A 12147-nucleotide genomic window follows, 5' to 3' on the forward strand; every position below is an offset into this window, starting at 1 on the left:
GAGGGTAGGCTATTTGTTTTTCCCGAAATTAGTACTTTTAAACCATTATTTGTAAAGTTAAAAAAAAGTTTTTTTACCAAAATTCAGCAATTTAGAGGAATAAAAGCAATATAGATATATGAAGCTGTTTGCCACTTCTCAAACTACGTATCGTCCACATGATGATGAAACCTACTTTGGGGCTAAAAAAGGATCTAAAAATAGGTAAATTTAAGTAAAATCTCCTTTTAACTCATTCTACAAATAATGGTTTCAAGGAATGATTTTAGGAAAAACAAACATGTTCTTTATAGTATCGGTATATACTCCGGGGAGGGGGGGGGGTGCTCAGTATAAATGTATGTGCCACGGTAGAGACCCTCATTTTCAGCCTAAATTTCCATTCGAGAGCATCACTAATTCAGAAAGCCACAGAGATTCCTATTTTTCCGTTCCAAGACCCTCAAATGTGTGATTTCTCATTCCAGTCCCAATAATCATGAACTCACTCAGTGGCGAACTCGATCGGCGCATAGCCATAGCGCCGGGCCATCGAAGCTCTAGTGCCTGTGCGATATGAATCTAGCAAGACGGGTGCGCGTTTTTTTACATAGCCGCTACCGATTGCTTCCACGATCTGGAGTTCCAGGGTCCCCCATTTTTTATGTAGTCAGTTCCAGAGCATTGCATTTTTAGCAATCGTAGATCCAAGAGCCGTTCCGGAGAGCCTGTTTTTAAAACCAATACATGTACATGTATGTAGTTCCACAGCCCCCATTTTCCACTTTGGCACAGCACATAGGTTTCATGTTATGATTCGAGTAACCCCCCCCCCCCCCCCCCCCCCGTGTATACCGTGAAGATGTAGTACACACTTGCAGTATATCAGCACATCCACTACCCCCCCATCACACCCCCTTTGAAAATAGCTGGTGATTGCATCCTAAAGTTGTATGTATGTGAAAATGCAACAGCTGTCCATTTTCAACATGCAATATGTATTGACTGGTTTCAATCACCTACCGTAGGACGCTATTACCGGGAAAGCACATTTCCACTTGACTCTTTGTATTTTAATTAAGATGCAATAAGGAGTATCAAGGAGCAAGTAATGATCTTTTTCCAAACACATGGTTGCTTTCACACCGCATCACAAGTCTCTATATACCACTGGCGCAGATCCACTCGTACCTTCTATTCTTTTTTTTCATATGCGGACATTCGTCATGAGCGGACGTGTTTTTTGAGTGCCTCCCGACCGACATCCTGGTCACGTATAGTCAGCATAATTAACTTCATGTTCTCGATATACTGCTTATATAACTCAAGGGTGTGATTTCTTGTGTTTTGTGACATACTTTTGGAGTGAATAAACCTTTGGAAGACTGATTTTCTGTGATCTACAAGCTCATCATGGCTCCAACACCGAATACACGCAATTCGAAACAACAAGCCGAAGAGCTAACCAACACTATACGAGCCGAACTAAATAAAGTGTTAGAGAGTGACGACATGCTTAACAAATTGGTAAGTGCTCTTAAAAAGACTCTTGTTGACGAAATCACACCCGTCATTACAAAAAACGTGACAGAGAATGTACGTGAATTTATTGAGTTTGAACTAAAATCGAGAGATGATGAAATTGCTTCCCTAAAGTCTCACATCCAAACTTTACTCGAGAAACACGATGATTCTGAACAGTATACACGAAGAAACTGTTTAATATTTCATGGTATCAACGAATCTGAGAACGAAAACACAAATGAAACTATAATCGAGTTATGTGATCAAAGGATGAATGTAAAACTAGATGCAAAGGACATTGACAGAAGTCATAGTAGAGGTATAATTGTGAAATTCACCAGTTATGACACACGAGACAAAATCTACAGAAATCGGAAAAGATTGAGGGGTTCAAAAGACAACGCTATATTTGTTCATGAGAGCCTCATCAAAACAAGATCTGAACTTTTCTGGAAAGTCAAAACTAGTTTCAGAGATGAACTTGATGCTCTATGGACCCAAGATGGCCGAATTCTGTGCGTTATAAAACGTACAAAAAAACGAGTCTCCATCACAAAGGAATGTGATCTGTGTAAACTAAATACATGATAACATATTCTCCGGATAGGGGATTACAGAGTCTATTTACCCCTCTTGTCTTTGAACTCGTCATCCCCTGAATTGTCCGCTACTGTATTGCGATTATACCTTCTTTTGTGCATTTTATTTTAACTGGATTCAGTGTTTTCACCTTGGCACAACGACTGAACGCGTCATCGCACCTAAGATAATCTCTTTTGTGAAAATTGGAGCTACTTTACTTCGTCGACTAAGGCTACATCGTGCCAAGTCTGCCTAATTTCGTCAACGCCCTATATCCGCTTTTGTATTATGATAATACGCTTTCTTTTTGTCTTCGTATCTCTTATTTTGGTGATCCGGATTCCAATGTTCTCACCTGATCGACTCAACGCATCATCGCACCTGGGAGAACCTCTTCTGTTTAAAATCAAAGCTGCCTTATTTCGTTGATTAAGGCCCCACATTGCCATTTCTGCCGAATTTCGTCAACGCCTTGAATTACCGGACACCCTCACGAAATGAACCAGGTATAAAGGAACTCTAGCGCCATCTACCGTCCCTAATCGGAAAATGCATAAACCATCGTACTTGACTGAGTTTAACTTCTGCTATTCAAAAACCTTTTAGCAATCATCCTAGCTCACAACAGTAACAGTTCACTGATTCGACACTAAACAAATCCTGATTTAACTCTGCGTTTCTGAGTGTCAACATCAACTATTTTGAACTCTGCATGACCTGGGGTCCGTTGCAGAAAGAGTTGCGTTTAAACGCAAGTAAAAAAATCTATCGCAAGTCCCAAATGCGCGCTGTTGATTGGTTGAAAATCAAGTTGCGCATGATTTTTAGAGTTGCGATTGATTGCAACTCTTTCTGCAACGGGCCCCTGGTCTGTTACCGTAAAACTTAGATAACTCGCTATTATTGTTAACATTGTTATAGTGTTACTTTTATTATTAATATTTTTTTTTCTCTTTTCCCCTAGTTTTTTTCTTTCTTTCTTTTTCTTTCTTTCTTTCTTTTTTCATTTTCTTTTTTTTTTCTTTTGTCTCATTTTTTTTCTCTCACACTCTTATCTTTAGATTATTTGTATTTGATATTCGTTTTTCACTTATCGAATAGTTTGTAAGTTTGTAAGTTGTATTTTTGTTTATTATGGATAACGTGACATATACTTGTAAATACCCATGTGCTTCTTGCAAAAGACCTGTTAAGAAAAATCAGAAAGGACTAAAATGTACCACGTGTAACCAATGGCTGCATATAATTTGCGCAGGAGTGTCACGTAATAAATATGATAACATGTTAGAATGTTTTGTAAATTGGCAATGCAACATTTGCATTTTCAAGGAAATGCCGTTTCATAACTTTTTGGTTGAAGACGAAGGAGAGCCACGACTTACGGTCAAAGATCAGTCAAGCCATGTAAAATCTAATTTTCAAAATAATCTTATGTACAATGAATTGAAGGGAAATCAGGGCCTTAAAATTGCCCAGCTGAATGTTAATAGTATTCTTAAGCACATTGATGAGGTGAGGTCATTCGTCAAATGTAATAATATTCATTTGCTCGCTTTAAACGAGACCAAAGTTTCTATTTTTTATGACGAAATTAAGATCGATAATTTCTCCCTTGTAAGGAAATCGACACGGGGGTGGAGTGGCGATCTACATTCACGCATCTCTTCACTATGAAGAACTAAGTCATGACTCTATGAATGAATTAGAAATTGTCTCTGTAAAACTTTATTTAAAACATTCAAAACCAATTGTTTTCTCAACCTGGTATAGACCACCATCGTCAAATATTGATGTACTAAATCTCTATGAGCATTATACAAAATACATAGATGGGCTAAGCCTTGACGTAATTTTAGTCGGTGACATAAATTGTGATTTACTGTCACGAACGTTATCAAGTATGAGTAAACAATATCAAGAAATCAATGATAGCTATACCTTATTTCAAGTAAACAAAACAATACCAACCAGAGTAACTCATGTTTCCGCTACCTTAGTTGATCACATGATTACTAACTGCCCTGATAAGATAAAAAATCACGGTGTTCTACACAACGGAATGAGCGACCATTCTATTAGTTTCTTAGTATGGAATTCTGGAGTAAAAACATCCCCCAGATTAATATCATATAGGAATTGTAAAGATCTTAATCCAGAATTGTTCAAGGACGACATCCGTGCCCAAGAATGGTCGAAACTAAGTGAATGTAAGACAATAGACGAAGCCGTCAACTTTTGGCAGAACCTAGTATTAAATGTAGTAAACAAGCACATGCCCATACGCTGTAGGAGAATTAGAGATAGAGAGTCACCCTGGATGAAGTCCTATATCTACAAACTAATGAAACAACGTGATAAAATAAAAAAGAAAGCTTGTAAACTTAGAGATGATAATCTTATGCGCGAATATAGAAAATTGCGTAATAAAGTAACTTCTGAAATTGCAAAAGCAAAAAAGAAATACTACTCGAATAAACTGTCGGAATGTAACAATTCCAAAAATACTTGGAAAACTTTGAAATCAATTACACCAAATAAGAAGAGTGATTCAAGGGTCACTCTCGGTTCTAATGATGCTTCAAAAGCTGCAAACAATTTTAATGATTTTTTTTCTAGCGTCGGAAGCGATCTTGCTAATAAATTACCAAACATTCCCCGAGACCTGCAGGATAACACAAATACTGTAAAGGGCCCATTTAGCTTTTCCCCTGTAAAAGAAACTGATGTACTCGATATCATACGAAATTTAAGAAACACGAAATCAGTGGGACTGGACGGCATTTCTGTATTCGTTTTGAAATTATGTGCTTACGAAATAACACCCAGTATCACCTATTTGATAAACTTCTCTTTGAAAACGGGCAAATTTCCCAAACAATGGAAGATTGCAAAAATCATCCCAATTCATAAAAGTGGAGATAAAACCATTCCATCAAATTTTAGACCCATCTCCCTCCTTCCTTGTGTGTCAAAAATTTTAGAACGTGTAGTTCAGAGGCAGGTCCTCTCGTACTTACATATCCACAATATTCTCTCGCCGGCACAATCCAGTTTCCGGGCAAGACATTCAACGATCACAACATTGATCAAAGTAACTAATGACTGGTACCATGCAATTGATAAGGAGTATACCGGTGCGGTGTTTGTCGATCTCAAAAAGGCCTTCAACACCGTAGACTGGGGAATTCTTTTAAAGAAGCTTACTAATACAGGGTACTCTTACTCCATTGCTATGGATGGAAAGTTACTTGACTGACAGAATTTGTAGGACGCTTGTCAACTCTGAGCTTTCTGCAGAATCTAACATTACCTGTGGAGTCCCGCAAGGTTCACTGCTAGGACCACTATTTTTCATCATGTACATAAATGATCTCATGGACTGTGTGAAATTATGTCAGGTTCAATTCTACGCCGATGACACGGTTCTTTACTTTTCTCACCCATCGATCCAAAATGTCAGTCAGCTCTTAACTTCGACCTCGAGAATGTTCATAAGTGGATGAATGATAACAAACTGAGTGTCAATTGTAATAAAACAGAATGCATCCTAATCGGAAGTAAACATATGCTTGCTAAACACAATGTCTTGGATTAACTTTAAACAACAACGGTATAAACCAAGTGCGTGAATTTAAGTACATACATGTAGGACTGATTTGTGATGAAACTTTGACTTGGAATAAACATATCGAAAAACTAATCCAGAAAGTAAGTAAGATGGTTGGTTTTTTAGGACGATTAAGACGCTCGTTAAATGAATCAGTTGTAAACTCCATTTATAAGTCTCTTATACTCCCATACTTTGATTATGGTGACGTAATATACAGCTCAACATGTAATAAATATATCGACCAACTCCAAAAGGTACAGAACAGAGCAGCTCGTATCATATTAAGAGTTAAACCAGAGTCACACATATCTGTCGCTGAGCTGCATAATTCTTAACAAAAGGAGTAATCAACATTCTATTGTCTTTATGTACAAGGTAATGCACGAACTAACTCCTCAGTATTTACGTAATGAATTCAAGGTCGCACCTCAATATTACTCTTCTCGCTATGGCGAAAAACTACTTTTACCTAAACCACGGACAGAATTCCTTAAGAAATCCTTTAAATATAGAGGTGCCAAGGTATATAATGCCCTACCTTTGGATTTAAAATTGTCTCCTACTGTAAACAATTTCAAAACTAAATTATCATCTCACTTCGGTGACCTGCTTACCTTGTCATAGAGTCAATATTGTATGCTTTTTTTTTCCTTTCTACCCATTGTTCCTTTGTTTGCTTAATTTTCTTGTTTTTGCTTTTTTTTCTTCTTTCTCCCCCATTTCCCCATTGTTCTCTTAATAAACTTTAAATTAAAAACTTATTTAAAGCTTATCCAACTAAATAGTTCCATAAAGTGCATTCTCCTTTTTACTTTTTTATTTTATTTTTAATTTTAATTTCTTACTTCTCATATGAATCCAATCATTGTATGTACATGTTTTATGATTTCGATGTTGTCTCAATGCAATCTGTACCCGTTTTTATCCTGATTTCATTTCAATATTTTTACGCTCTTATATTGTTGTCCTTTTAAAAATTATGCGTGAACCAGAATTTTGTGTTACTATACAGTTTACAATCATTACATATTCTATATATTATTCATTGTACAATCATATTATTTATTTCATTATTCCTTGCTCCTTGTGAAAACATTTTTTAATAACTTGACAGCAGCCTTATTCATTCAATTCATTAATTTTATAAAATATTTAATGTAAATTCTTGCCAAACTATTTAATTTCATGATTTTTTCTTATAACAACATATATCATGTCACTTTTGTTATTCTGTTTGATCTACCGTATATATGCTCTTTCATATGTGTTTTCTTTTTACTTTGTATTGTATATGGACCCCATGGAAGAACAGTATAGTCATGTCGACTAAACTGAAAATGGGCAATCCATCCGTTTTGCTTTTTTTGCTGTTTTTTTTTTAAAGAAATCCTCTCACCTGCAAACGGGTGTGTAGCATCTGGTTGAAGAATATCCGACTCACTGTTGGCTTCCAAGAACTTATTATCCAAAGTAAAGTGCTCGTCCGGACGTATCACTTCTGGTACAATAGGCGGTTCACAATCTTCCTCTCTTACATTGCTTTCGCTATTCCTCAGTGGAGCATTCTCATAAATCGATAGTTCCCTGGTCAAATCGGGGGGATTATCGTAGCCAGTTGGTGAAGCGCAATCGTCCTCATTGTTTGCTTCCTGATGTGTTTCTTGTGAGGTTTCAGAACTTTGGAAGAATGTTGATGGATTGTCGTACCCTGCTGGGGACACATCCAAGCTAAATTGCGATGTGACGGCTCGCTTAGGTTTCCTCGGCGAGGTCGATCGCCTCGTCTGAGATGGGCTGCCTGGACTACTGTTTTGTCGAGTCACTCGCTGATGATTTCCATTCAGTACCGTCGGGTTGTCATAGAGTCTCTTTGGCTCATCATAGCTGAAGCGGGTATTGTCGCTACGATGATACACATTCTCGTAGATATCCCCATGCTCCAAGCTCTGGTTTCCTTGCTCGTTCACCCTGTTCAGGTGCGACTCTTCAACATGAGCCTGCCACTTCTCCAACCGCGTCTGCAGTTGATCCGCAGCAGCCTCGAACTCATGAAACTTCCGTGAGCGATTGGCCAAATCAAGTTCCAGCTTGCGGAGCTGCCCTCCAGATAAGGGTTTTGCGCTGTTGGATGTATCACTTGATTCTTGAACCACAGATGACGCTTGTGTTTGGATTCTGGGAGCATCAGCGGGGAAGAATATGTCGTTGTGGGGTTTCTGTTTACCATTGGTGAAGGCACAAGGTGTAAGTTCTACTGGGTTGTCATAATCAGAGTATCCCGTCTGTATCAAAAGAAAGAACAGCAAAATGTCAGTAGTGGCTCCGAATAGTAGGATATTGTCTTACAAGGAGTTGCCATTGATCCGATCAACAACAACTATGGAAAGCCAGCAACGTCAACATCTATAATGCATGTTTGTTCAATATGTTTTCTCGATCAGGATGTATTTTCATACATGCATCGTTTTCTGAAACTTTCCATATATGCTCCTCTTGGTTTTACAAAAGAATATTGTGCAAATTTCCTTTAGAAAAATTATGGCATTGAAGGATTTCCATAATAGTTGAAATTCATTTCTTTGAAAGACTGGACTCGAGTCTCTCTATTCAGAACTAAACACTTCTAATGACACATAAAGGATTCACAAAACAAACTCATCCATCAAATTTCACAAATCTCCCACTGACGTCACAGGGTTCTTTTGAAATTGTGCATCAGGAAAGAGAGTTAAACTTGGACTTTGAGACAGGATTGGAATGACTACTATGTAAATGAAGTTTCTGCAATATCTCAAGAACAACTGTGTGATACATGTAACACGCTGCAAGCTATCAAACAAGAATAAATGAAACACTATAAACTGAAAGGAAATGAGGTTTTGGTGTGAATATGATTTTTATTCTCACAAAGTTTCCTAATTTATTCATCTTCTTACTATTTTCAATCTCAAACTCTCTCTAACCTACTTCTCTGTTTACAAGTATATGAAGCCAATATTTTGGCATACAGATATACATTTTATCATACACTCTTAAAAAGTATTGGTCAAAATAACCAATGTACAGGTGAATGTGCATCTGACCTTTTGGGTTGATATCGATCAATTTACAATGTATTTGTTGGACACGTTTTCATAGACTGAGATGACCAATCCTTTTTAACAGTTCACATTTTCATCCAGCATATTCACACAAGTCATTTTTCATGATTCTGTTGTGTTGTTTTTAAATTTTACAAACTGGATGTATGTTTGTATTGTGGTATTTTCCAGGAGGGGGGTAGGGCTTGGGAAATGTCATTGAAACCTGATATATGAAAGGGTTTACATGTATACATGTATCTGTCTACCATGCGGGGCATATGGCATACAGGTTAAAACGTTTTGTGGATCGTTAATGGAGCAGAGGGCATCAAGTAAGAACGAAGCAGACAGGCTGGACAAGGAAAAGATTCCAATTCATTTAGAAAAAGGTCAGCCCTATTTTCCATTAATGTGTGTTCAAACGGTAGAAATTCCATGATAAATTCTATAATATGTATTTCATTATGAAATCCACATGTTTGGAGTGGTACATCACCACTATTGGAATTTCACAACATGTCCCCTACAGAAATTTCCAAGCTTGCGGGAAGCGTGCGACTAGCTTGCGCAAGCTTGCGGCATGCTAGTAACTAGCATGCGGCTAGCTTAATAAGCGTGTGATATGCGTGCAGAGTAATAGTTAAGCGATCTTTTAGCGAGCAGGGACTGTTCGCTAGCATGCACTCGCTTATTAAGCGAGCGCCCTGCTAGTCGCATGCTAGTTACTAGCAAGCGGCACGCTTAAATTTCTGCAGGGGTGTGTTTTACAACAGCAATTTCATAATGAATTTCAAGACACGTTTTTGTTATGAAATCCACATGTTTGAAGTAGTGCATTGCCAATTTTGGAATTTTACCATAAAGTTTGTTTATCAGTCGATATTTCATAAAGTCTGTTTAATGCATTCCATTATGAAACCCACACTTTTATATTGCTGCATTGCCATTATTGCATTTTTTATTTTAACTTGCTTGTTTTTTACGATTCAAGTTGATAGCAATGACACTAGTAACTACCCAAGCTCGTGATGAACGAAGGAATAAAATCGAGAGGAATAGAGAGAAAAAGATCGCAGGAGAAATGGAGGAGTGGGAGGGGAGAGACAGACAGAAAAATAAAAATACAGAAAAGCTCACATGAATGACAGACTAGGCAAGCATATCCTCGCACGCACCACGAACCGTCCTCTATGCGCACTTCGATGTGAAAGTTAGTTTGGCAGAAAATGCATTTAAAGAAAAGCTTTTCTAAAACCAGCAATAAGTGCACCTACAAGGAGAGCTAATAATTTACCGGCGTCTTCTCTCGACAGTGCAGATTCCAAAGTTTCATCCCGTATCTTTATATTTTCTTGAAGTGAATTAATCACGCCACAGTGGGCATCGTAATAGAAAGGACAGTTCGTGGAAAAGATACAGTGCACTATCGCGCCTCGCAAAGTGCGCAGAGAGGATGGTTTGTGGTGCGTGCGACGATAAGGCAAGTTTGAGAGATAAAGGCGCGAGGACGTCGGCTAGTGAGTAGGCTATACAGGTGTATAGTAGTTCATGTAGTTCTACCAATATTTTCACATCAATAATTCAATTATCATGTATTACCCTTTTTAGACAGGCTAAAATTCCCTTAACCCTGTACTATTGGTGGGGCTAAATGGCAATTTAGCCCCACCTATAGTACGGGGTTAAGCTTAGCCCACTTTCGTTTTAAACAGCGTTTTTGCAAAGTGGGCTAACCCCACCTATAGTACGGGATTATTTGGCCCTGCAAAAAAGCAGGGTTATCCCACCAATTGCGGTGCTAAGAGCAATAGTACGGGGTTAAGATCGCATGTGTAAAACGAAAGTGGGCTAAGCACTACCATTCATGCCCCACAACATACCCGGCCCTGTTGTCCAATCAGAGGTAAGTATAATGAATATTCATGAACAGCAATCACGGCAATGAAAAAAAAAAGCGCGTGCCAGAAGTCAGCGATTTTGGATATGACCCGAATGACCCCTCAGTGCGCTCGTGAATATTCATGAGCTACCAATAGTCCGGGGTTAGCGAGTTTCGTGTGTAAAAAGCAAGCATTCCTTATCCGGGGTTAGCAAAAACAATTTGGCATGTGTGAAAAGGAAAATAAATAGTACGGGGTTAAGGATTGTACGGGGTTAGCGATAGTCCGGGGTTAAGAAAATCCTGTGTAAAAAGCCTAGTAGAGCATACAGAAAATATTAATAGCTGACTCAGAAATAAATATATTTTTCTGCCTTGACTGCAGCCTATCTGCGATCAGGTGATCAAGCAGTTGTACAGGTAGCGTGTTTCCCCCTAGGATGGAAAGGGTTGGCATATCTAATGCAATTAAAATTAAATCTAGGTATCTGTCTAGTATGCTCATCAAAAACTTCACATTTATTTGATTACAATAACTCATGCGCTTATACTGTTTTGTATTAATTTAACTCTGAATGGCAATTTAGTACAGCCCGACATTCTGTACACATGTTCATGTAGGCCCTGCAGATGAATTTATCAAAGTATCAATAAATTCAACTGATGAAGATCAAATAGTCAAATAAATTAATATATTAAACATTGTGTTTGTAAATGCAAAGAAACCACTTGAATGCTCTGTAAACAATTTATTTCAAAGTCCATTTGTACAAGAAAATTGTGAAGGATATGAAACACCCCCCATCCAAAAATAGATTTGTTTTATAAATAATAAATATATCAAAATAAAATATTTTCAAAGTTTAAATGATTTCAAAAAATGGGACAATGTCTTGCAAGATACTAAGGAGTTTCCAATTCTCAATTTTATTTCTTTAATCAATATTATACATTTTTCAAATCAACTTCAGCTCATGCAAGCATATTGCTATACATTACTTTTATGACAATCCTAAAAAAAGGGTCAGCCCCCCCCCCTCCTTTAAAAGCAAAATGCAATTTTATTCCTAAAGCTGCTAGCTCTCAGCATATTTGTTCTATCCCTTTAACTGCAGTACAATATGAGGCCAAGATACTAAGCGCAGTGGGCCATGACACACATTCAGTAGCCTACCGTTATCACGTTAAAGTGCTCTATTGATCAGATGACCAATGCGGTACCTGGCGCTCCGCACTTTCGGTCGGATTTGCGCCTCTACGGTGGTAAGCAATTATCACGGGATCAATACAACTTGTTCGTGGATGAGGGGAAGCTAAATCAGATGCGCCGCTGTTGATGGATTGAGTGGAGTGCAGTGATTAGGCTGCTAAAACATACATCGGTCAGTTAGGGTACGTAGGTTGTCAAACATGAAAGCTTATAGTGTGGGACTACATGTTAAATGTAAACAAATAATTCATTATGGGATTACCTCGTAGCAGTGGTGCTC

General features: G+C 38.0%; 1 protein-coding gene across 2 annotated transcripts in view; it reads right to left on the reverse strand.

Annotated features, from left to right (window-relative positions):
• The window catches only part of LOC121421786 (ankyrin repeat and sterile alpha motif domain-containing protein 1B-like), a 147788-nt gene that overhangs the window by 50262 nt on the left and 85379 nt on the right, over window positions 1-12147 (reverse strand). For both annotated transcript variants that reach the window (XM_041616585.1, XM_041616584.1), the window contains exon 12: window positions 7092-7977. In XM_041616585.1, coding sequence (XP_041472519.1) covers window positions 7092-7977 — 886 coding nt within the window. The remainder of the gene's footprint in view (window positions 1-7091; window positions 7978-12147) is intronic.

Source organism: Lytechinus variegatus, chromosome 9 (genome assembly GCF_018143015.1).
Source record: "Lytechinus variegatus isolate NC3 chromosome 9, Lvar_3.0, whole genome shotgun sequence".
NCBI lineage: Eukaryota > Metazoa > Echinodermata > Echinoidea > Temnopleuroida > Toxopneustidae > Lytechinus > Lytechinus variegatus.